At 48.4% G+C, this 24,921-nt stretch overlaps 9 protein-coding genes and 1 non-coding gene across 10 annotated transcripts; 5 read left to right on the top strand and 5 right to left on the bottom strand.

The window, feature by feature from the left end:
• Positions 1–110: 110 nt before the first annotated feature.
• B0J16DRAFT_374794 (P-loop containing nucleoside triphosphate hydrolase protein) lies at positions 111–4,307 on the bottom strand (the record flags this gene model as incomplete). The annotated part of the gene is made up of 3 exons (XM_046130624.1): positions 111–3,143; positions 3,189–3,852; positions 3,898–4,307. The coding sequence occupies 3 exons, from the start codon at positions 4,305–4,307 to the stop codon at positions 111–113; spliced, it is 4,107 nt and encodes a 1,368-aa protein (XP_045980378.1).
• Positions 4,308–10,376: 6,069 nt separating this feature from the next.
• B0J16DRAFT_177530 (uncharacterized protein) lies at positions 10,377–10,685 on the bottom strand. The gene has a single exon (XM_046122534.1). It carries the CDS (start codon positions 10,620–10,622, stop codon positions 10,449–10,451), a length of 174 nt encoding a protein of 57 aa, XP_045980377.1. The 5' UTR covers positions 10,623–10,685; the 3' UTR covers positions 10,377–10,448.
• A 1,650-nt stretch (positions 10,686–12,335) lies between these two features.
• B0J16DRAFT_374792 (uncharacterized protein) lies at positions 12,336–13,321 on the bottom strand (the record flags this gene model as incomplete). The annotated part of the gene is made up of 4 exons (XM_046130623.1): positions 12,336–12,665; positions 12,719–12,911; positions 12,950–13,017; positions 13,128–13,321. The coding sequence occupies 4 exons, from the start codon at positions 13,319–13,321 to the stop codon at positions 12,515–12,517; spliced, it is 606 nt and encodes a 201-aa protein (XP_045980376.1). The 3' UTR covers positions 12,336–12,514.
• A 417-nt stretch (positions 13,322–13,738) lies between these two features.
• B0J16DRAFT_347745 (uncharacterized protein) lies at positions 13,739–14,498 on the top strand. Its single transcript, XM_046128602.1, has 2 exons — positions 13,739–13,951; positions 14,002–14,498. The coding sequence occupies exons 1-2, from the start codon at positions 13,763–13,765 to the stop codon at positions 14,131–14,133; spliced, it is 321 nt and encodes a 106-aa protein (XP_045980375.1). The 5' UTR covers positions 13,739–13,762; the 3' UTR covers positions 14,134–14,498.
• A 959-nt stretch (positions 14,499–15,457) lies between these two features.
• On the top strand, positions 15,458–15,548 carry B0J16DRAFT_t251. The gene has a single exon. It is a non-coding gene; the product is annotated as a tRNA-Glu (tRNA).
• Positions 15,549–15,776: 228 nt separating this feature from the next.
• On the top strand, positions 15,777–16,859 carry B0J16DRAFT_347739 (polysaccharide biosynthesis-domain-containing protein). Its single transcript, XM_046128601.1, has 3 exons — positions 15,777–15,961; positions 16,017–16,363; positions 16,417–16,859. Exons 1-3 carry the CDS (start codon positions 15,884–15,886, stop codon positions 16,481–16,483), a joined length of 492 nt encoding a protein of 163 aa, XP_045980374.1. The 5' UTR covers positions 15,777–15,883; the 3' UTR covers positions 16,484–16,859.
• A 20-nt stretch (positions 16,860–16,879) lies between these two features.
• B0J16DRAFT_347737 (uncharacterized protein) lies at positions 16,880–18,848 on the bottom strand. The gene is made up of 2 exons (XM_046128600.1): positions 17,239–18,848; positions 16,880–17,188 (listed from the first exon to the last, which is right to left on the bottom strand). Exons 1-2 carry the CDS (start codon positions 18,632–18,634, stop codon positions 17,067–17,069), a joined length of 1,518 nt encoding a protein of 505 aa, XP_045980373.1. The 5' UTR covers positions 18,635–18,848; the 3' UTR covers positions 16,880–17,066.
• Positions 18,849–19,416: 568 nt separating this feature from the next.
• On the top strand, positions 19,417–20,280 carry B0J16DRAFT_177414 (RmlC-like cupin domain-containing protein). The gene is made up of 3 exons (XM_046122533.1): positions 19,417–19,840; positions 19,896–19,949; positions 20,002–20,280. Exons 1-3 carry the CDS (start codon positions 19,672–19,674, stop codon positions 20,241–20,243), a joined length of 465 nt encoding a protein of 154 aa, XP_045980372.1. The 5' UTR covers positions 19,417–19,671; the 3' UTR covers positions 20,244–20,280.
• A 37-nt stretch (positions 20,281–20,317) lies between these two features.
• On the bottom strand, positions 20,318–21,829 carry B0J16DRAFT_273203 (uncharacterized protein; the record flags this gene model as incomplete). The annotated part of the gene is made up of 1 exon (XM_046123628.1): positions 20,318–21,829. The coding sequence occupies one exon, from the start codon at positions 21,827–21,829 to the stop codon at positions 20,318–20,320; it is 1,512 nt and encodes a 503-aa protein (XP_045980371.1).
• Positions 21,830–23,651: 1,822 nt separating this feature from the next.
• B0J16DRAFT_272106 (uncharacterized protein) lies at positions 23,652–24,552 on the top strand (the record flags this gene model as incomplete). The annotated part of the gene is made up of 2 exons (XM_046123597.1): positions 23,652–24,345; positions 24,431–24,552. 2 exons carry the CDS (start codon positions 23,652–23,654, stop codon positions 24,550–24,552), a joined length of 816 nt encoding a protein of 271 aa, XP_045980370.1.
• Positions 24,553–24,921: the final 369 nt, after the last annotated feature.

Below are 24,921 nucleotides of genomic sequence, written 5' to 3'. Positions count from 1 at the left end.
AAGCTCCGCAACAACGTGGCAGCGTGGTCAATTATTAGCTTCTAGACTCTTCGTATATGCGTGCAATAACCGTTGATCCGTATATCCAACTTATCAATCTGAGTCGAGTCTCAATACTCTTTACCGCCTTCCCATTCCCCTTCACCAATCACTTGCGCAAAAGCACCTCTGGCTTGTACCAACTCGTGATATGTTCCCTCCTCAACCTTGATACCATCTTCCAGCACAACAATCCGACCTGCGATTGCCATCATCTCCTTGCTATGAGTTACCACGACAATTGCCATGTCCCTCTTTGACTTCCGCGCGATCCGTCGCATCGTGTGCCTGATCATCTCAGCACTTTCTGCATCCAACGCGCTTGTTGGTTCGTCAAGTACGAGAAGTCTTGGCTTACGAACTAGTGCACGCGCAATGCTGAGACGCTGTGCTTGGCCGCCTGAGAGAGCTTGGCCTCCGTCGCCGACGTGGGTGTTGTAACCGTCTGGAAGAGTTGAGATGAACTCGTGAAGACCAGCTGCTTTTGCGGCGGCCATGATATTGGGGAAGTGGCGTTGAGGTGAAAGTTCGTTCAGGCCGTATGTGATATTCTCTGCGATGGTGGCTGGGAAGAGGAATGGTGTTTGTGGTACGTATGCCATCATTGAGCGGAGATGCTCGATATCGATATCTGCGTGTGAAATGCCGGCAAATGTAAGTGGCGATTCTGAACCGAGTATCGTAGCTCTGCTAGGAGTATAAAGACCCAGCATCAGTGAGATAACCGTCGACTTGCCACAGCCAGATCGACCGACGATGGCCAGACAATCTCCAGCATTGACCTCGAAGGACACGCCTCGCAATACTGGTCTTGCTGAACTTGACTTGTAAGAGAAGCCGAGGTCATCCAGCCGTACTGGAAGTGGTGACTTTGGCTTCTGATGCCCACGACTCTCGCTGATTGGTGTCAACGGCATGTTGGCGTACTTCAACATCTGTGCCGCGGTAGACTGGGCCATGGTGACTTGTGGTATCGTACTAAGAATACTCGTCGCTGTCCCCATACTAAAGAGAAGCAGATTGACCACTGCTACAACGGATATCGGTGTGATTGCCCTCTCCGAAGCCAAGAGCACGGTACCGTAATAGAACACAAGAGCCGTAAGAGGGTAGTTCACTGACTGATAAAGACCAAAGAACCCGCTTGTGCGGGTAGCTCTCTTCTTGCCCAGTGCCAGAGTATGAGCTACCACTTTAAGGTACTTCGCACTCATATACTTCTCCAATGTAAGAGCACGAACGACCCGAATGTTGAGAAAGATTTCAGTCAGAGCAGCGCTGGCTTCCTCGGCTCCTTCGTTGCATCGCGCTTCCCATTTACCGCTGATAATGGTATAGCCTTTAACTGCGCCCATAACGACAGGCAGCGGTGCGAGAGCGACGAGCGTGAGCTTCCAGGATATGACGAGTGCCCATACGATGGCGGCAACGATCATGACAGTGACTGTGATGAGGATGGGTACGAATCGGCCGACAATGTTGCGCATTTCTTCGGCATTTCGATCGAGGCATTCGTTGATTCGGCCAGGTGAGTTGCGTGATCGGTCGAACCAGGATCTTGGTTGTCGAAGAATTCGTTTCAGGGCTTCCACGCGGATAGTGTTGATCCAGGCTTGGCCTACCATCTCCAGGAGATATCGACCGCCACCAGTACAAACTCCATCGACGACGGCGATGACACTGAGGAAGATGGCCCATTTTTGACCTTCTGCTAGCTTATCGCCTTGCGACCACATTGCACCTAGTAACTGCGCAAAGCAATACGCGAATGCGGGGATAGAGCCTGCTCCGATCAAACATGTAACCACTCCGAGGATAAGCAGGAACCGATGTCCGCGACCGATGGCTGGCCAAACGGTCTTCAAGATTGCGACCAGTGACATAGGAGGAGGGAGTTCCTTAGTCTCGTCATCTTTATCCTCCGTCTGGATGGTCAACCTTGCTTGTCGAAGTCTGGTGATACTCTTGGGTCGTTCCGCTCCACCGAACAGGTAATCTGGTTCATCCCAGGCATTCAGTGTGCACGATGTTTCAAAGCCATCCAGGCTACTCCTACTTCTGAGAGCGCTATTATGCTTTTCATCGTAGAAGTCATCCATAGGTAGGTGATTTTCAGCTGCTGTCGCTGGACGCTCTTCGAAAAAGGTCTCCATATCCCATGCTCTAGCTGTTCTGATGCGAAGGGCCGCTGCCGCATTCGTCCCAAGGGTCATACGCTGCGACGCCCTTGCTGGGGCTGGGCTGAAAGACTCCAACTCTCCGACAAGTAGTCGCGAGAGTCGAGACGCTCTCGCTGGTCTGGGGAATAATGGAGAAAGTGGTGAAGTCGGAGAAGTCGGAGAAGTCGGAGAGTCGATAGTGATTTCGGTAGACGATGCTGGAGTATCTGACGTTGTGGATGCCAGCGTTGCAAAGGTTTTGCCAGTTTGCTTGTCTAAATCCTTTCTGAAGCCTTCTTGCACAAGAGCTGCATTGTCCATGACATAGACAAAGTCGTTTTCGTCAATCTGAGCAACATCATGGGTTATAATGATAGTGGTCTTGCCGCGCCGCCATGCTCGAATTGCATCCATGATGAGTGTTCTGCTGACCTGGTCGAGACCGCTTGTGATCTCATCAAGGATGAGTACTGGCGGATCTCGAAGGCGAGCTCTAGCAAGTGCTAGTCTTTGTTTCTGGCCACCACTCAAGTTATATCCGTCGGCGCCAACATTTGTATCGAGGCCTTCGGGGAGTGCTGCTAGAGTTGACTGAAGTAATGCTGCATCACATGCGCTCATTACCTCGGATCGTGTTGCCGCATCGGGGTATTGGTGACCAAAGGCGACATTCTTGAAAAATGATTCGTTGAATAGGACGCTCGACTGTTGGATCAGAGTGATGTTTTCGCGAACCCATTGTCTGTCGAGTATTTGCAGAGGCCGATTGTCGACATGGACTTGTCCGCTCAGGGGCTCGTAAAAGCCGACGATGAGATTACCGAGTGTGCTCTTTCCGGAACCGCTTCTTCCGACGATGAAGGTGATCTCTCCGGACGGGAAGAAGAAGAAGTTCGACTCTTTGAGGACTTTGGACGTGGGATTTGAGGGATATGCAAAACTCACCTGTTGATGTCAGTACCTGTCTTTGCTGAGTCAAGGAGAACTTACATTTTTCAGCTCGATATCGCCACTGCAGAACTGTGGTCGCAAAGTTCTGGACATTGGCTTGATCGTACCACCATTCCTCATGTTACGAGTAATGCTTGAAAGGAACCCACCAGCCGACATGCCCTTCGCAAGAACCAACCACTGCGGCATCAACGCCTCGATACCCTGGAAGGCTGCAAGCGTAGAGTAGAATGTCGTCAAAACAGCACCCGCCGCAAGCCCATCATTGTTGACAAGCACAACGCCATACCAAAATCCCACAACAAACATGGCGACAACCCAGAAAGCGACGTAGCCCATCTGGAGGGCATTGCACTGAGCCTGAACGAGGTAATGTTTTGCTGCGGATTTGATGGAGGGGTAGTACTGCCAGACTTCTTGGTCGTATCCGTTGAAGATCTTGACGAGATCTATGGCGGTGATTGATGCAACGGCGTGCTTCGAGGCGACAGCTAGGTCACGTTTTTGAGCCTGGATAGCAGGCTCCAGACGCTTTGTTGAGAGGGAAAGGACGATGGCTGAGATTGGGAGAGTAGCGAGGAGGACGAGTGTGAGTTTCCAGGAGTAGTAGAGGGCAATGCCTAGCGAGGCGAAAGAGGTGATGATGTCGCCGACGAGAAGACCCAGAACTTGGGAAGATGCGAGTTGCAGTTCACGGGTTTGTCTAAAGTGTGTTAGTTAGAGAGCAGAAAGAATGAGGGATACTCACGTTTGTATTCTGATAAGAAGACTGGAGATGCCTTCCGACTGAGAGTCAAACCAGGCCATATCCTTGGAGAGAAGACTCGCAAAGATGTTCTCTCTCACACTACAAGCCTGCAACTCTCCAAAGATGACCCATAGAGCAAGGAAAGCCGTACTCGCAATCCAGTTTCCGATTCCCATTCCGAGAAGCACCAGTGCCCAGTCTGACACACGGGAAAGGGCTTCATCTCCTGTGAACGTCCCATTTCCAAAGCCAGCGATGATATCGAAGATCTTTCCAAGGATGACCGCGAGAACCGTTTTAAAGCCAGCCGAGAAGGCCGCTGCTATTAATGCGGCTACGAGTGCTCCAGTATGTGATCGTTTTGTAAAAGCGAAGAGTTGTTTCCACGATGATTTAGTGTCTTGTTCCATTGCGATGAAGTTGAAGATTAACGAAAGTGATGATATCAATCTGGATGAAAAGCAAAGAAAGTTAGAAAGAACAACAGCCGAGTATATCGTCGAGGAGGCGACATGGTGAGATGCGAAGGCGGCAGGGTTGAAGAGGAGGAGGGTTTGTGGTGACAAAGAACAATATGAAAGAGCAAGTGGTGATGGTGCACAGACGAGGCTGAGGGCAAGGGTCTTAGTATTGTTCTCGTTGATATTGTTCAGCCCCGCACCAAATTCGTGCAACTAAATGACAGAAATAAATTCATTAGATAAATAATGATGATCTGTTATTAGACTTTTGAGTCGGGCTATAAAAGGTGGCCGAGGTGCCGGTCGTGTTGGCACTGCCAAATGGTGGCCAACTTGATGAGGCTTTGCCTCTTACTGGTTTATCAGACGAGTTTACTTGGACTTGTTGGTTTACATGGGATATGAATCTTGATTTGTACAGAATTTCTTTTCACAATTCATATACGAGCTATCTACAAAGGTAATGTGGTATAGTGTAGGTGCCCTCCTCTCCGCAACCATCACTGGGCCTCAGATACCACCACGTCTCGCAGTAAGACGAGATGATTTGTAGCTCCAAATACCAGAGTCCCAGAGTGATAGCGAATAATTTATGCGCTCTTTAAACTTGACCAGGGGATCTTTATGTTGTGTCTACCAAGCCAAGGCAATTTGGCGTACCTGTTCAAGCCGGCTTCATGTTGCCACAAGTAGCGTCAGGTACAAGGATCGAACTATCGGAAGTGGCGTGAAGCTTTATGTACACACTTTGTAACGGTTGCTTACGATCGAAGCCGATCCCCTCTTGGTATCACACTCAACTGGGGCACTGCCAGTGGTTGATTCCCAATCCCGATTTGCCCTCCTTCGTTTCGGACTCGATCCCGACAAGGGAAGACACCCAACAGCCATCATTAGAATATACATTCTGAACCTGCAATAGGGCTACATGCTGATGCCTGTCTATTCGATTGACATAGAAAGTCCATCGCGTATCAAACACAACTTTACACTCTGGAACCTTGACCAACAGATCAAAAGCCGCAAGCTACACCAAACAATCTCACAAAGTGCTAAGCCTAACGAAATAATCCTTGTTTTGGCGTCAGCAAATAGACTTCGGGGAATGCAGGGTTCCAGCATACACAGATGTAGACTCGGCCAAGGGGTATCTTGAAGGGGGTATCGTGAATGAGTGAATGATGATTAGGGCACCGTAATGGATTTTGTGTCATTGATGATCTCAATCATATGCTCCGTCAGGCTTAGGACTTGTTCACCGGTTCGTGGGTCTTCTTCTCTGACTGGTCGACGCCATAGGCGCCAGCTAAAGGATTCAGTGCAGCTGCTGTACCTGAGCTTTCGCTGTTTCGGCTCGTGTATTGCGATCATTGCTGCCATTTTCTCCTGTCAGACGGTCGGGTGCAAATTTATTTTTAACCCCCGGAGAGAATCTCGTCTTCGCCGTGGGTGTAGACTCCGTCATGGGCTTCTTCATCTTGATAGGGGGCGTTTAGAAGGAGGACTAGAAGCTTTTATTACCGGATAATCCCTATCAGATGTACATATCAGGTTGATGGTTTTCTTTTTCTGGGAGCTTGATGGGCGTTTGCGCCTGGCCGTACGGAGTAGAGGCGACGGGTGGAAGATTCAGGAGTGTTAGTTTCTCTTTGGTTCGGTTATCGCTATTGTTGGGATTTGCTATCATCGACCCATCATTGCAACATAGGGACACAGCAGAGCTACAGATAGTGTCAACATAGTTTCAGTGAATCGTCTATGAGTCCCACTCATAAGTCAGGTATATTTCTAGTTTTCCATGATTAGAAATGAAACCAAATTCCCAAAGAACTTAAAGGACGTAGCGACAAAATTCTATTCTTGGTTCAGTAGGACTTTACTTGGGTCACCTTATCATGTATCTATTGCAGGTTACTGCCATTATCATCATTTCAGACGCAGTGGTGTTGGTCTTGAACATCTGGGAAACCCCCGCGTTCATTAGGAGAGAAGACATCTACGTTAGTATACGGCAAAGGATATGTGGTATCTTGAGTTTTGGTCGTTAAATGTGTATCAATGTGCGCACAACCTTTGTTGCAAAGGTCCATAGAGTATTCTCATTCTTCCCTGGATAGAAAGTCGAGTGGATGTGATGGCTTGTTCGATTTGGGAATGGAATCGCGTTTCAGGTTTTGGGAAGCTCATTTGTATGTATATCAGGCATCTTGGTGGTATATTAAATCACTACAGAGCTGAAAACAGGATGGTGTTTTGTTTGTTGCGCATCTGAGAGACGATCTTCTCTAGTTTGATGTGGTATCGTTGCTGCTGCTGCTGCCGCTGCTGGCAGAGCTACCTTCGTCAGGAGCCAGACCTGGGGTTCCCTGTTGCTCGAGGGTGTAGACCCTCTCGTTGAGATCGCTAGATTACCTGTTAGCCGAGTACAAAGCTACTACATTGATAATACTCACGCAATGGCATCTAGTGCCTCTCGCAGGTGGTCGGCTATGCCTTGCACCTGGTAGTGCAGACGCTGAAGGGCATCTCGCATCTACTTGAAGAGTTAGTGTTTGCGGCAGCATCTCTGTAGAGTCAGGCGTACCTCTTGCATCTGTGCTTGATGCATGTTTGCAGGCGAGGTCTCAGCGGGCATCTTGTCGTTTATTGAGATGCAGTGTTGGGTGTACAGTAACTCTCAAAATTGGCTTTTGTATATGATAACTGAGGAGTGTGTTATGATGACTTCTGTAGAAAGGAAAGAAAAGAAAAGAAATTTCTAAGATTTATTCCACCACTACCTTCTACTCGCAAAATTGGACCGATCCCGCACCGCGTGGCAGCCCGGTTTGCAGCTGTCGAGCAGTGTCAGGATCTGCCACTAGATAGGCATTTGCTTTATCTAACCGGTGCCAGAACATGCTTTGTTTAATATATATATATATATGTGTGTGTAAGGTTTGAAGGCAATTGACGTATATTTCGAGTGTAAAGTATATATCAAGTCGTATATATCTGAAGAAATTGGCTTTTGTATATAATGAGTGAGAACTGTGTTGTGATGATTTCTGTGAAAAATGATTCCCAACATTTATTCTACCACTATCTTCTAAGTAGTCGCACAAATGGCCCGATCCTACACGGTATGGCAGCCCGATTTGCAGCTATCAAGCAGTAACAGGATCTGCTAGTTAACAGATAATTGCTTCTTCTGATTGGTGTGAAGATATGCTTCGTTTAAGATATATAGAGAGAAAGAGAGTTTGCACATGGTTTGAAGGCAATTGATGTATGTTCTGAGGATATTGTATATATTAATTAATGCGGTTTCGTTGATCTGCCTCAAGTGTTTGGAACGAGTTGGTGGTCCGGCCCAACTGCGATCTCATCCGACGACTAACTGTTCAAAGAGCGTCGCTGTTTTCCATTGGTGCTTCGAGGATTGCGGACGTAGTGCGGTGACAAGGTTAGTTGGAAACATAACTTATATATTGAGCTGCCGGTATGAAAGAGAGGCCCAGGACTGGCCCTCGGCAGTTATCGTGAATTGTATAGGGAGAGCCATATTTGAGTTGCATCGCCCTTCACGCTGTAAGAGGTAACGCAGTAGCCCAATTTTTATCAACGACATGGCATCCTTTCCCGACAGGATGTCCATGCCGCCATCTGAAGACGATCTTTGGCTCTGTACTGCCATGGTAATTGGTAGATGGGTCACTGTTGATGAGTCAAAGAGTTGGAATTCGAAGTAGAAGTCCGATACATGACCTAAACAGTCTCTTGGCGACGTTCTTATCCTTGGCCAAGCGAGATCAACATAGCCGTCCAAGTCACAATTCAACGTCCTGGTGAATTCCTCCATATGGTCCTGAGGCTGGACCAGATCAAGCACTCTGATGTTTAGCCTCGTTTGGAAGCCCAAATAATCCTCGTCGTCATCAGAAAGGTATTCTCCTTGTTCAACACATCCCTCCCCCACCAGAAAAGACACGTGGGGTAGGAAGCTTGCAGCTTGGCCCTCGTTGAGTACAATAGCTGCCTATAACAAAGTGTTACTGACAATCAAGACGAGACGATCCAGAACAGACGGCAGGCCTGAGGCGTTTCTTCAATCGTCCCCGCCCCACACTCTATCTAGAGCATATAGTATGGAGTTGTTGAACAGGGTGCGCGCCTGCTCCTAAGTGGTGTCAACTTCCACCGCGGGATGAACAGGGCTTGGTAGGTGATGACTTCAGCAAGTTCGGGAGTAAGATCATCAGGATCGTATTCGCGATGTCGCACATATGTCAAGTTTCGGTTGACCATGAGAGCGAGCGAGTCACGTGTATGGTTGATGCTGGTGAGTCCCTTGATAGGAGCTGTTGGTATACATTGTAATGTTGTTGATTATGATTATGATGCTGAGGTGTAGGAGAAGACATGTGCTTTGTTTCCCATAGACATCAACTGGCGTGATCCCTGAATCATGGGTAGGTCTCTCGCCTATTCCGCAACGGTTCTGTAGGTGACTATCTTGGGATAAAGCTGAGTGTTGTCGTATGTCGGTTTTGGTGGAGCCATCTCTTCATAATCAGGCGGCCGTCGTCAACCCACTTGACGCGGAGTCTGTTGTTTGCAAGTAGCCCCGGGATGGAATGGATGTTCTACTGGAGTTGGGAACCTTGCTGCATACTAGTTAGTTACCCTTCTGTGTTCTGGCAGGAGGAGGAACTTACCTCTGTGAGTTCATCCATGGTTCCGAGCTTACGCTTGAGTGAAGGACCTTCAGCTCGTCCAAGGCAGACTCTTCTCCGGCAGTAGTAGGCTCTGCTTCGCTAGCAGGACCAGAGCGTCAAGTGCCAGATGAGGTAGATCAAAACGGAAGGGGACAACTTCGATGACTTTGCCCTTGTTGCTTGGCTAGGGATCCCAATGAGCCGTCAGGAAATCGTGCCCGAAATGACACACTGGTCATTGTTGAATGACTGATACAGTGTCTCCTGGGAAGGGCCATTGGGTAAGATGTGTTGGATAGGGCTGAATCACTGACGGATTAGGATATCGATGGCTCAGCGGGATTTGGCGGAAGGACATAGACAAACGGGGATATATTGGGCATCAGAATTCCACTTGCGTTAGGGATTTCACCAGGTGTACCCCATCCAACTTCATTAGATCGGGACGGCTTCGCCTTGTGCAGAATGATGTTATTCGGAGCAATAGGCTCGGGGGGAGTGTCGTCATTTCCTTCATCGACCATGGGACTACCTTCTCGTTGAGATGGGTGGGTGGATGATCCTCCGACATCGCTTTGACGACGGCGACACTTGAGTGAATGATCGGGTTCAAAGATCTTTGGAAATTCTTCGTATAGGACGACGTGACCATCATCGGTAAAAGCCGGATAGGTATGGGTAGTGAAGAGGCTAGAGAAGATTCGTCGCAAACGTTGGTGTTGATTTGGCGGATACAACTGAATCACTAATGGACAAAGGAGTTGTAGAAAAGTTGATGAAGACCAGAAAAGAACTTGTGGGGAGTGAATTCCCCGTCGTCGCTGGCTCTTACGTTCGCTACTGAGGTTGAGTCGTCAAGAGAGGCACCACAAACGGCCCTGCTCCCAGGCGGTCTGCCGCAGCGAGCATCTAAACCACTGAACGCGGTACAGGGTGTTTTGACCTTCGCCCTGGTGCTTGATGATGCCAAATACATCCCACTTGCGAAATTCGGTTGCGGCGCATCCTCCGCCTTCATTGGCTCAGGTAGTTCAGCCTCAGTGGTCAAAGGGGGAGGTGATTGCCAAGGCGGAGAACTGGTAGCAAAGAGTACAAAAATACGGTTCACATGCTCTTCAGCTTGGGCAGGGAGATGGGCCGGCAGTCTTGCCTGTTGACGCACTCTTTGCATATCGAGTGTGAGCTCTTGCACGCCGAGAAAACTGACGAAGAAATCGTCCAAGTTAGGATAGAGATCGTTGAGTGCTACCCTGCCTCGGATCTGTGTTGCGCTGAACCAGACACTCGCTGACTGTTCGTATCCAGGTGTCTGGATCCAGGTGTTTGGGGCAAAACGCAAACTTGGTTGTTCAGGTCTTCGCAGGATGCTGAACCGCAGAGGGAAGAAGAGGACCTAGGCGAGTGATAGTGTACGTATCGTGCTAGGTGCTTGACGGGCAATGACTTCGTCAACCAACACCAGGTCTGGCTGGGAATAAGATCGAAATAGGGAGTTCGAAGTTGCAGTGGTATTCGATAGCACTACACCATTGAAGTTCAATAGGTAATCCTTGAACAATGTCTTCATTAGTATCTCAGTAGCGAAAAGTCGTCGGAACCTAGGTCGTTTTCCTTCTTGAATGGCTCGCTTTGGTGCCGGGCGGCAATTCAACCAAAAGCAAACAAGCCTTCGTGCAGTTTGATGTATGTACCAAGGCCCATAGGATCGATGTGCGATTCATTGTAGCAGCCACCACAGCTCGTACCTCGAGTGCTGAGCCAGAACGCTCATCCATAGTTGCTGCTTCATTGATGATAATGAGATCAGTTTTGAGTTCCTCGCGAACAAGTAGAGGGGTGGCGCTAACAGTCGTAGTTGCCACAGAGCCATTGTGTTTTCGATCCCTTGCTCATCCTTGATCGCAGGAATCTTGATTTGAATACAAGTGTTGGTCTCAAATGAAGTTCCATCAGTAGGTGGCATCGCCCAATTTGTCCCAGATACTTGTCTTGTAACTGGCCAGTGTCGGCAGTTGAGTCGGTATAAACCCTCGATGGTGGAGGTGCCAGAAAAGAGCAAGTTGGCAGATACGATCAATACGTTGCTCGATGATTGGCGTGCGCATGATTGTTGCTTTGCAGAGGTTCGGAACATGTTCCAAAGTGTCTCTCAGAAGGACTTTGTCGGCGTTTGTCATATTCTGGGCACTGCGATTGTTGAAGATGATCAGGGCAGAGATGGCACAGTCTCAATACCCTTCCAGGTGCAGGGGAGACACATGTTTAGCTCGTGTGTAAATAGATCTACCGCAGAGGTACAGCCGACGAGGCTGAGGTTTGACTCAGGCCCGAAGGCCTTGCGTCAGCGGAGACAGTCCCCTCAGCTTGTTGATACGATTATATAACGAACGGTAAATCTTCTTCCGCAAAGCCTCCCAATGCTCTGCACTGATGACTCGACAGCGGTACCAAGTTCTTTCAAGTCCGTAACCTCAGAAAAGGACATTCTGCTGATGGTGATGTGGGGTGGTTGGGTTTGTGTAGCTGGTGCCGACCTTGACTTCAGTGGCCTCGTGAGTGCCGATAAAGATGTTCGGAAAAAGGGACCCGGTCTGATCAGTGATATAGAACTTGTCCCGGGCGATAGAAGAGGGAGGATGTTGTGTATCTGCCAAGCAGTTATCCGCTAGGGCTTCTTGCATGATTCCGTATGCAATTTGCGCTGCTCCTGACAATTTGCCAGATCTGATCAAATCCGGAACCTAGTCAAACCGGTGGCGACAAGTGAATGGAGGATAGGATGTAACGGCAGTTGAAGGGCCACGATGAGTTAGGATAGATGTGCCCACATGCGAGTATGTCTGCATTCATGATGGGAACAAGTTTCGGTTGGTCTGCCGCGGCATGCCTCTATATGCATTTGGAGTGTGCTCGCTCGTACGAATCGTTGACTGCAGCTTGGACAGTTGTGATAATCTTCGTCTGACACTGGTAGAAGGGCTTCCACACAGGTCCCGGTTGCCTGTAAAGCACTGCTGGGACGCTGAAGGGAGTCTGTTCTTCAGACCATGATCTCATCATGGTCTAATGATCAAGGGTTTGAAAATACTAGAAGACGAGATGTTAGTGGGGTTCATCTTGATAAAGGCCTGTAGTGTCAGTACTTACCAAGTATATATGTCGTTTCCCAAGTTTGAAAGAAGATCGTGTTCAACCTATGCAGGGAGGTCAGGCACTTGACCTTGAGCAGAGGTGAGGTATCAAGAAGATGTAAATCCACATACTTTTGATCCAGTTGAACCTGGGCATTAAGGTTCTACCGGTATTATCAGTTCAAGAGACGGATCCCTGAATTGGTCCATATGGAAGATGAATAGATCCTCAGAAGGAGAACCCATCAGATATTGTCGAGGGCTGTCTTGCGAGAAGTTGACTGAAGGACAGTTGTTGGTAAAGAATCCACTTTGTCTTGGTCAAGACTCAGATCGCAACCTGGCGGGCAGCAGTCTTGTAGTTCATAAAGACGAAACAGAGTATAATTACCGCCATGAAGGCAACGACATGGCCAAGGAATGGGATGAGAAGGTTGAGAACAATGAGTATGTCGAAGGTGTGGATACGATCCTGCGCGCTGGTAATACCGTCAGTATGCAAAGTCCAGCTATCAAGTGCGAGAGGACATACCTGAGCTCGCTTACGACAGCCACAATGGCCACGAGTAAAGCACTCCTGTTTGTTGCAGTCTTCGCAGTGTCCTGAAGTCGGAGCTCGTTCCCATCAATGGCATCTAAAGGATCAGCCACCGAAGAGGCCTTAGTGTCGAAGTCGCGGTGTCGTGCTTGACTATTTCTTGAAACACCGCTTGTGGGCGATTGAACTTTTTCTCCCTTTTTGGCATAAGTCGATCTTTCTCACGAAGAGCTGCCTGGTTAAGGTCAACGAGTTCAATGGGTAGGAGGTCATTGACCCATACAGTTCCTGGTCTGTTGAGGTGTGGTAGATAGTAGGATCTACTGAAGATAGACGTAGGAGTAGAAGAGGAGTAGTGAGTGCGTATGTAGACGAAAACGGGATTTTGATCCTAGCAACTCACTGCTCGCCGGTGTCCTGCTCGTCTTGCTGTTGATCTTCATCTTCGCCTTCCTGTCCGTAATCATCTCCGTTGTGCTTGTTATCAGAGATTCCCAGCATAACAGTCAATTCCTTCATATTATCCGGTCCCAAACTCTGGAACTCCTTAACCAGATCCCGAGCCGTGCGCTGGCCATCCTCATCTTCGGTGGACATCGTTGCATGCAGGCCAGTGGACCCTGGACCCCCAGATATGGACAAAAGCAAGTAAGCTTCACTTTCCATAGGTGTGACAGTATGTGAATGTGTATAAGTACAAGTACTTGATTTGGTACGAGTGTGAGTTCGAATGTGTCTCAGTGGCCGATGGTGCATCATTGCGTCCCACATGTTGTTCAGCCTCAGGCCTGGTGATATTGTGTGTATAGCTTTGAAGGTTTGGTGGCAGTGTCGTATATATAGAGAGGTTTTGGAGTCTTAGGCCGGGGGCTTCTCTCGCTCAGTAGGCCCTTTACCCAGTACGTGACTGTATGCAGATGGTTATACATTCGGAGTTTCTTGAGATGCAATCCATTGAACCAGTTGTAGAAGTTCACGCTAACTGAAACAAGCTACGTGAAATTCTTGTTGTTGCAATAACTTCCTATCTCTTCATAAATGAAGAGTGGGAGGCTTTTGATGCTGATGCTAGGCATGGTACTGGTATCCCGCGCAGATCAGCTGCCGGAGTGCTCCTGGGGAAGGGGAAGCGGAGCAACGATGGTGGTGGCAGAAGGTGAACTCGGGAGAAAGAGGAAAAAAGAAGAGAGCTGCTTGACAACGGCAACGTCTGAGGCTGCTTGGAAGCTATGTAAATGGTCAGCATCATGACTTTAAATTTGTGCTGAGTAACTTACGGGAAGGTGTCGTTGTTGGTGTTCAGTAAGGCCAGCCATCAGGGGTTGGTCCCCAATCCTCCTTCTTACTGCCATCGACGATGGCTTCCCGTCCTTGTTGCTGGTACGGGATGCAGTTGGCATGATTGGTGACCTCAGGCATTAGAGGTCTTCTCCAAACGTCGCTGTGGAGATGATTGTTCAACCTGCAGATGTATATAATATAAATGAGGATAAGGATGTGTGCCAAGGTAAAGAAGAGGCGGAATGACGCGTAGCATAAGAAAGTAGACAGGCTGTATATCCGTTCTCCCTCGTCACTGACAGGACTGAGGAAAGGACGGAGGTCGAAGGTAAGTCTTCATCTTGATCAGATGTAGATAACCTCATGGCTCCAAAGAGCGCTTGAGGTAATGGCAGTTGAAGCTTTCTTCAATATCCTAACAGGTTTGAAGAGTCATAACTCCGATGCTTGAACGGAAGCCAGCAAAGAGTGGGGGAGTAAAGAGGCAACGAACAGAAGAAAGGGGGTTATTGATGAAGATGGAAAGAGGAGGTCCGTAGCTGGGAGGCCCCCCTACTTATGAGATTTTATGGACAGTCTACTTCTTAGGATCAGGTAAGCACAGCTACACTCTCCAACCTCCTGTGCTTGTTTCCAGAAAGTAATGACACATTCATATTGCAGGCCAAGCAGGTATGTTTCTATTAGAAACAGCTGGAAAGCAAAGGAGGCTTGCTTCCGTTGATTGTCACAAACACGAAGCCAGCTCATTCCTTTGGCGGCATCATGTCGTATCCAGCCCCTATCATTTGTCTTTGCTCCGGACCATATGCAGTAGCCCAAGCCTGTGTCACTGCAGTTAGCCGCAAATTCACACCGCAACATCAATGCAATCAGATATTCCCCTTGACTTTGCCAGGTCAAGCAAGACAGTCAGCCTGTCTGAGTGTTTGTTTCCTGTTTCCTCATAATGTCACAATTGTTAGGGTGAATGAAGTTAACGGAAGGGAGATTGCAGAGTTACGTATCAGATGGCAGGAATCTCAAGGCAAAGTGGCATCAGAAAGCAGTTTGTATCGGAGCATTCCCTCCCAGCTGCAGGTTTATCAGCCATCATAAGTTACGGGCTCAATTCACCACAAATGGAAGACGCAGCCGTCAACTTGTAATGACTTAGATGCTTACCTGCCGAAATCACATTGCTTAACTCAAACAAGCCAGACGGATATTGAGTTTAGATTGCTTGGCTCAGAAACGGACAAGTGATTTGTGTTTCAACCCTGATAAAGCTTGTAGAATAACCCGTAACGGCGGCCTAGTGCGTTAGCAGCAGGAATCCATGCTACCTGGTGATCAGATGCCAACACTCGAAAGACTCCAGAGTCACATCTCTGATGCAAGTTCACTCCGAACGAGTGGGCTTCATTATTGTTAATTGCTAGAGCCCTGTCAACCAAAAATCACCAATCACCTTCCGGTATGGTGTAGTGGCTAACATTTCGCGCTCTCATAACCTGAGAGATCAAGTACCGCGGAGCCCAGGGTTCGATTCCCTGTACCGGAGTTAGCAAGCATTATCTTTTGCCTGCATCGGCAATCACTTTTTGCTGTTTGTATGGTGGAAGATCTTGGTTGTTCGATGTACTGAAACAAGAGTAACATGGATGCTTGTCGTGATATTTGCACTGTGCATTGTTCTAGTAGCTCCTAGAAGCGTCGCAAGATCTGACAGTGCGTATAAGCGCAAACACTATACGCTGATATCATTTGTGGCTTCTGTGCCCCTCCATCATCATTGCCCCACGTTCAAGGTTTTTGCCCAACGGTAACTTCAAGCACAAGCTGCCGTTACACTAAACATCACCAAATTCCCTCGCAATCCGATCGCAGTAAATCATCATGGATCCCCTCGATAACATGGCCGGCGCCCCTGTGCCCAAGAACTTTGATGCCGAAAATGCCCAGAACAACGAAGATGTGCGTCACATCCAACCTCGATACCAAACAAGACAGTGACTGACAGTCCCCCCAGATCGAGAAGCAATTCGCCGTCAAGGTCGTCCAGCACATGCAGACCTACTGGTCTATCCTCGAGCGCGTAAAGGGCTCCTCCCTCCGCCTCACCAAGATCGACGACGAGATCATGGAGCACCTCAACGAGGCCTTCCCTGAGTTCGACCCCGCCGCCAAGGTTAACGAGGACGAGATGAAGAGCAAGGACGGCAAGAACAGATGGCGCGACTTCATGATGAAGTACGAGAAGAAGGTCGACGACTACAACTTTGGCACCATGGTTCGCGACAGCCCCAGCGTCGAGTACGAGGAGAACACCACCATCTTTGTTCCCCGCATGCAGTTCTACGCTTTCGAGATTGCCCGGTAAGTACATTCGTTGCTGGAAGTGTGGGAGTGAAGCTAATCTGGTGTCAAAGTAACCGTGCTGGTCTTAACGACTGGATCTACGAGCAGGCTCAGGCTGAGAAGGCCAAGTCCAAGTAAACAGAAACTACGATGAATACAAAAAAAAAGATACAAAAGCGAAGTGGCCAAGTCGAGCCATGCGTCCGCAGCGCCGGGCCTTGAGCCCATATGAGTCCAGCCGCTGGTTAGAAGGTACTGGATGCAGGACGACAATGATCTTATGAGAACAAATATTTTCGGACAGGCGGGATTTAAAACTGGTTTTCGTATGGGTTTTATATACTGGATTATTCCGTGATACCCTTAGAAATACATGGCATTGACATCTGGCTGCATCACGATGTTCCTCTTGCTCGTTTCTGGTTACCCTACAACTGAAGAATGATAGCAAAATTCCAACGTGGAAACGAACTGACATCGGTATGAGTAACTGGAATATTAAGTTTCAAATCTGAGTTGGATGCGTTATTCCATGTCGAGTCAGCTTTCTACTGGGTTAATGATGTATGCCAGTAGAAGCGATCGTTCGATCGACCGTGAGCGTTTTGACGTCTCAACATGATCGTAATCTCCCATGCTCATGACCTATAACTTCTGATCAAACTATATGCTCTATTCTTACAAGCTATGGGTGAATCTAAATATACATCATCATCCTCTCTTACACCTTCAGGAACTCATCAATGTTGACCCTCTGGAAATAGCTAATATGCCCAAACTCAACCCAATGCTGCGCTATGCGGTCATGACTAACAAGTATAAGCTGGCTTTCAACAAACCTATCTACGAAGTTGTTAGTTTGGTTGTCTTTTCAGAATCCCGTTCGTACTTGCCTGAGATAAACCCTGTATCTGCGATGTGCCCCTGGCTGTGAACCGCCCTCGAACCTTGGAAGCGAGGGTGTGCTGGAGGACCTTCAACAAGGTTGCTCAAGTCTTTGGCTAAAAAGGTGATCTCCCCGCGTGGAACGTTGGGATCTCCTGTTAGCTTAATAGCCTCGAGCCGTCCTCGATACGTGCGCTCCGAATCCCGTCTCGCTTCCCAAACTTCTTCGCTTTCCTTCTCTCCGCGAATAAGCCCAAGTTCTTCGTCCGTCGCCGGCGTTTCGTCATCGGGCTGGTGAATGAGCAGAAACTCGCATCCATGGGTACTATAATCGCCAACCCAGATTCCCCTCCATGGTTTCAACGGTGTAGGCGTGTACAGTTTTGGATCGAGCGTTGAGTATGTGATCAGCTCCTCGCCGACGTGGACACCCGGAAGACCTCCGGTCGCTGCGGGACGAGACAATCTTAGCATGTTAAATATCCCAGTCATACCGGCAGCCATACCAACGCGAGCTAAACCGCCCGCCATTTCCATCCATTGTCGGACTCGGAAGAATCGCTCTGATACATCCCTGCGTCGTCGGGGCCGGGTCGCTGGTGTGTTGACAAAGATGCCCTCCTCGGTAATCTGTGTGCTGCCGCCTGATACGTGATGATCCGAAGGTACCGACGGTGGTGGCCAGATGTTGCCGTATGGAAATGTGCTCTTGAGGTTATCCTCGGCTTCTTCTTGATCGAGTTCACAGGTCAGCATGAAGTTGCTGAACAGAGCGTCGATTCGATCATCAAGTGTGACAGGCATCTCATCGGCGAAGCGGTTGGCGCCGGGTCGAGTTGTGAACTCGACTGGAGCTTCGTCTCCCACTCGGAACTGCAGAACAGGCTTATCAAGATGGAGTTTAACTTTTGGATCGAACTCTTGAATCAGGACATCGCCTTGACCAAGCCAGCTTTGGTGCAGTGGTCGACCTCTGCTTGCGAGAAGTTGGTAGCCCTCTATACAGCCTCGACGAGGGTCATAGCGAACAAGCATAAGTCTGCCGGTAAGATCACGGTCGCAAAACCAGATCTTTTGTCGAGGAAGGAACCAAAGACGATCATGAGAGGCGTAGAGGTCATGGTAATTCTTGCAAGGATGAGGACTTGTGATGGTCATACCAGGAACATTCTCTTGGACAAGAGGATGCCAAAGAATGTCGGACAGAGCATGCTTGTGCAGATCTCGACATGTACCCGAAATAGCTGACAGATCATACGGTGAAAGGTGAGAAAGAATGTTATCAATAAGCTCAGGCGGAAGATTGAGAAGCAACGAGTCTTCTGATGGTATCTCTAATTGAGGCTCCGATGACGACAACGGGTCCGGTAGCGGTGACTCGGGATCTTGACTGGAGGTAGACATTATTCCTGAGAAAGAGTGTCTGTATGATGAGTTTAATCAAGATAAAAGAGGTACAGGTTGAAGCTCAGTTCCCTTTACTTAACTTATGTCAGTTGCTTTCAGCTTCGGGCAGGGGTGGTGAGCTAGATGATGATCTAGACGGTCTGGGCTTGGGAGCTTTGAAGGGAGCTTCAGTGCCTGTAGTGATGACTCCAAGTAATGCAGCTAAGCGGAGTTCAGCCGTAGGGGCCGACCCTAGAAAAGGTGCGAAGATAGCAATGGCGAAGACACCTTCAAGACAACAGAATAAAGATGGATAGCTACTTTTATTTCATAAAGCAGTTAATTCTTCGTCGTTATGACATCAAATATAGATTCATATCTCCTTGACGATGACACTGGATCCATTGCTCTCTAAAGTGGAGAGGATGGATCGTCACCCATTAGCCGATCAATTAACAAGCTATATAGGTACGTTTAAATATAAACTGAAAGCAAAAGAAAATAAAGGTCACCGCAATAAAAAAGAGAGTACAAGCTGTTAGAGTCCTTCCAAGACCTGCATGCAGTCGTACCTGTTTAACCCCAATCGTATCGACCCTGCATTATCAATCTAAACAAAGATCCATATCCATACTTGGCTTCCATATCGAGAGCCACTACCTAAAACTAGCGACGGTGGCTGGTAATGTAGCTGGGGTCTAGGTCCAGACCTTGGTCTTGGTCTTGGTCTTGGTCTAGGTTGCATTGGATCTTAAGGCCTGATACTGGTACTTGATCAGGGTTGATCTCAACACCAAATCCCGAGGTCACGCGGCTCTTTTCGTCACTCAAAAACACGCCTTTGTACTACTGCACTGCACTCTGCTTTGCTGGCGGATTGTACACCACCCGTTTACTGAACCGACGTCATCTCCTGCTCACAACCACTGGGAATACCTTCATCTTTCGCCTCTCACGTCACGTCGTAATTCTTTATAACAAACCAGCAGCCATCTCCTTTTTCACACTTACCGTCTTTTAAATAATTGTTATCGTGTTCAACACACCAATTGCCAATGATGGCCGCCCTTTTACCCATTATCTCGGAGATTCTTCCGATGATAATGCCTGCATCGGCCAATATCACACGTGCCAAACAGCTCGAACCGACTCATCCAACTGTTGAAGGGCCCGTTATTGAACGACCCGCTGTCGTGGGCAAGTGCGACAATATGTGTGTCTCTGGTGAGTAGATTGTTTCAGACACAAGCACCGGCCCTGCGTTACTGACACGAGCAAGTTATCACAACGCGACCACACTCCAAGTCTACGGTCAGACATAATAGTGAGCAAGGTCAGTTACTACCTATTATGTGTAAGGATACAGAACTGACATTTGTGGCTAGAAACTATCATCTACACTGTCTCTGGCAAAGGTACTCTCATTGTCAACGAGGCCGTTAACTCTGAACTCAAACACCACGAGCTTGCACCTGGAGACTTTGCCTTTGTGCCTGCATGGGTCGAGCACCAGATCAAAAATGACTCCGATGAAGACTTTCAATTGCTCATGATTCAAAACGGATCATCTCCCATTCGTGCGGACTTGACTGACTTCGGTGGCGATGTCATTTCGACAAAGAACTAAAGCGCCGAACAAAGAGCTTTCATTATCGTCCGCATCAATCTGTCTATTTTAGGCTATACCGGAGATGCAATCCACTAACTCTCACATCTCGATTTAACCATCTGAATCACCGAATCTCTACTCGATTGATCATCAAACACTTGCGCATGGTCCAGCTTTGGAAACATGACCACCTCGACGCCATTGTGCGATTCGGCTACTACACCTCGAGTGCGCGATTCCAGATCAACTCCCAGATACTCTGCAACCGTGGCTGTATCGACTATGAGGTCGCGGCCAGAAAGTGTCACTGCAGCATGCCTCGTACGGCGGCCATCATCTTGAGTTCCCAAAAGATCCTCCTTCCACAAGATATTCTCACGCCAGAAGAAATATCTTCCCAGACAAAGCGCAACGCCTGGATCCGTGCTGGCGAAATACCACAGTTGCCATTCATTTGCTCTCTTTGGCTTCCGGCGAGTGAAGTTGTATGCCACATCAGGAAGATGGAGCATGATGGTAACAGGGTCGATAAGGACAATTGATGGCACCCGATGTTTGAGCCTTGAGTCGTGGAGCATATGAGTTGTCAAGACAGAGCCGTAAGAGTGCGATACAAGAGCGAATTTCTCCCAGCGATGGTGATCCAGGATGGCGGTCATTTGAGTCAAGAACTCGGCCTTATCAGGAATGGCTGGCGTGAGGCGGAATGAGATTGGCAGGATTTCGAGAGCGATTACACCGATACTTCCACTTCCATCATCGGTTTCGTGAAGTCCAGCCAGGAAACGAACATACGTCCATAATCCAATTCCGATACCGTGGAAGAACACAACGGGAAGTTTATCCTGAGCTGTGTGTGGGCGGTGCCAATAACTCAATCGCGAAGAGGGGGATTGTCGGCCTGGATACAGTTCTTGTGGTCGTGGAGGGAACATGCGAAGCGCAGAAGAGCGAGGTCGCCGATAGAACTCGAACCCGTGCCAGCGGAAGGCGAAATGAGTGGCCTGATCGACGATGAAGATGATGATATACCAAGGAAGACTGCGATATGTTGTCGTGATGCCATCGAGTGTGAGACGAAGGCTCTTCGCATTTCCCCGCCCAGCTTTGAGTGGCCGTCCAAGTCGTCTCTCGAGACGACGCAAATAGTGCTCAACCTCCTCCTCCACCGTCTCTCCATCTTCATCGACCAACTCTTCACCATCAGACCTTTCAAAGAAAGCCCACAAAATAAACTCCCTCACATTATCCCTCCGAATCTCATGCGGATCCGCATCCAGAAACCACCACCTCAAATAAATATCCGGCACCGACACATTCCCAAAACACCGCTCAAACAGCGCCTCTCGATCCTTGCGCGAAAGTGCTGGCGGGTGAACTGCGTCACGCTTAAGCCGTCGGAGAAATGGTCTGTATATGAATAAGTAGTACACAAGCTCTGCCAACAACGCTGCCAGGAAAACACAGAGAGCTGGAAATATTGTCTCGACGGGCTGGATGAGAGGAAGGAGGAAAATGAGAAATATGTAAATTAATGGCGTGTAGCGAAAGAATGCGATGGATAGGCGGATAAAGACCCATTCACCGAAAGATGTACCGATCATGCGATGTTTTGGTGCCTGTGAACCAGGACTTTTTCGTTTTAAATTCTTCAAGCAGAGAAGTTGTGTTAAAATGAGATTTTTTTTTCTCGCTTGTTGAAGAAGAAGATCTTTGGTGACGTGTTTGTTGAATGAGTTCTCGTTGGGGCGTACGGAGTACCACTTGTATCATCATCAGCTGCTGGCGCTGATCGACTGGCCTTACATACAGGGGTGGCTTGTGGCTGATGGTTCTAGCCACAGCTGTCGACCCGCACGTCGAACAGTCCATGTACATGCAACGTTCCTCATCCGTTGTAGTCGACAGTATGACAAGACCTTTGGCTGTGAGAGTTTACATTTGGCTATCTACAGTATACAGAGTAACTCAGCTATAATTGGTAGACGGGGAACGGAGAAACCGGCACCCAAGCCAAACCGGGTGATGTCTCGAGCTATGAGATCTCCTGCTATCAAAGATGGCTTTTCAGGGTAGTACAAAACCCGCTCGGATTAGATTTCGTAAAACTCCATATGGTTAGGCATAGTCTAAGATAATATTCCGTTTCACTAGTGAATCTGGACTTGCGTATCCGAGAGAAGCAACTCAGCGGTCGATCTGACCCAGTATATCAGCGGCTGACTACTAGGTAGGCAAATGATCGAAGCAACACTTGATACAGCCAACATCCAGCATGTTGGTGCACTGCATCTATTTCATTTCAGACTGTACAGTGCCTAAAACAGGATAAGATAAGAGAGCTTCAAGTCCAGGTACTTCCACTTACACATGTTTTAAGGTATTGCTACATGTAGGCTTACAAGCTGACAGGCTTACAGGTAGTTTCCATATAAGTACAGTACCAGGTACGTTCTTTGCCGATGTTTATGCATATAGCTCGTAATTGTACCAATAGACACTGCGCAATCCGCCCTCGTCAGTTTCCAACCTTGCAGTCTGTATACATAAATATCTGTATCTGTATGACTTCAACTGTGAACGACTCGTAGCCGTGCATTACTTGGACCATCAACAAGAAAGCCTTACCCATCAACAACCCGATTTATCGGTGTGTGCTGGAGATGCAAGTAACACAACAGGCGTACATGAGTTAAGGACGGCTGTTCTTGTGACGAATACGTCGACCAGCATGTTGGCAAAGTTACAGTTACAGAATCAATGCCTTCTGTGCATCCCAAACCGAGCCGCTTCTCTTGCACAGGCTGTATATATCCGTAACACAATAACCTACGAGGTGCATCAATTTATAGCCCGCAGGATTGGTGTACTTTACTGTCCTACACAGACACTCACGCATTGGACCCAGGAACCAAAGGGTCGAACAGCCGACGAGTGGAAACGAATCGGGGGATTTCTGGTAGATTGAGTGATGTTTATATGAACTTGAACAACGTAAAAGAAGGAAAGAGTATGTTGATAGCTTTGTAGCCAAGTGTGGATGGGGAGAAGGGCCAGGATGAGGTTGTGGGAGGTTGAGATACTGTCTTCTGATTGGTCGGTGGGGGGACTGTCGTCCTTGGACCTCCCGACTTAAAGTCCTCCTCCCCCCCTCGATGTTTTCTCCTGCTCTCTCCCTCCTTCATACCTTTTTTCACTACCCATCAAAAATCACTCCAAACCCATCTCAATTCATCCATTGCTCTTCAGTTTCATCACTTGATAGCACTCAAGAGTCTGATAAGTATCAGTAGGACTCATCTCATAGTATATCTGACCTCCATTCCTGTCGCCGTCACTTGACGCCCATATACCATATCGCATCTCATATAGCATCTCATACCGCATCTCTGTGCCAATAACACATACTTCCCTTTGCACGACAAGATGGCTTCTCATCGTCACTTTCCTAAATCTGCCCCTTCATCGCCTACTTATAAGCTCAAGCGAACCCATAACCAAGCCCTGGGACCTCGTGAGGCCGACGAGAGACAACAACTCTCGGCGAGGCCGCGAAGCCTGGCTGAACCTTTCTATTTAGTCGGAGTATCGCATCTGGCAGACACTTCCAATGGCGCTGAGCGGAGCAGAGAAGCTGAAGCGTGTCCGCGGACTCATGTCCCACGATCACGTGGCTTGCACCAATTGTCAAACCTGGACATGTACTCACATGCCAGTCAGCCGTCTCTTCTCAGGGTGGACTCAGATTATGAGCTATACTCAACATCGCCTCGCAGGCATCCTCGGGTCTCGCTTGAGAATACCCTTGGTTCCTTGCCAATGAATGGACAACCCTCACACCTACCATCAGATGAAGGTCTTGCCCACACGGGATCCTGGTGCCACTCGGCTCCCACGGAATCCAGAGAAAGACAGTTGGATATCTATGGCTCTGAAAGGGACGTTCTCAGTGAAGACTGGCGCCCGAGGACCCCAACCGACACCCGATTGTCTACACCAGACCTGCCGCCGCTATCCACAGACTTTGAGTTCTGCCCTTGTCATCTCCCAGGCGAGCATGAGCAGGATAGGATCAACGAAGATTTCTACTTCGCCACAAGATCCAAGATGGACATGCAAAGTATGCCAATGCACCCCTCGCTCACGCTATTATTGCGACGTTGCTAACGAATCCAGCGATCGATGCGCTGGCACACATTGCTCAGAGCAGGTCAACGAATGGTCAAGAAGACCGTTGGATGCGTCGCTGAGTGAGGAACGTGGTGCAATGGTGAGATTCGTGCACAATAGAGTAAAAAGAATCGGCGTTCATAGCAGGCGTTTGTAAATAATTAGCTCAAGAGCGTTATCTTTGGGTATTGACAGTTTAATTAGTTCAACTTCTCATTTCCATAGAATAAGTTTAGATAGAACCATTGACAGAGGATACCCATCCTGTCAACTGCTGCTGGATGAGTAGGTTGGAGTGCTGTCGCAACTCTGGTTCCGTAGAGTATGTATCTGGAAAATATATATGTGCAAATAGCAAAAAGAAAAACAGGAACGAAGAAACTAATCAGATCATTTCTGATTGCTGACAATAAATGAAAATATAGTGCGCGGCATCTGATGATAACTTCGAGTTGGCATTTGGTTGGAGTGACTCGATTGAGATAAGATGGGGAGGGACTCGAGGACGGTAGGACTGTGGGGAATG

Source organism: Fusarium flagelliforme (genome assembly GCF_020744385.1).
Source record: "Fusarium flagelliforme strain FIESC 12 MPI-CAGE-AA-0113 chromosome Unknown B0J16scaffold_6, whole genome shotgun sequence".
NCBI classification, from domain to species: domain Eukaryota; kingdom Fungi; phylum Ascomycota; class Sordariomycetes; order Hypocreales; family Nectriaceae; genus Fusarium; species Fusarium flagelliforme.
This window is presented reverse-complemented; position numbering and strand designations above follow the sequence as displayed.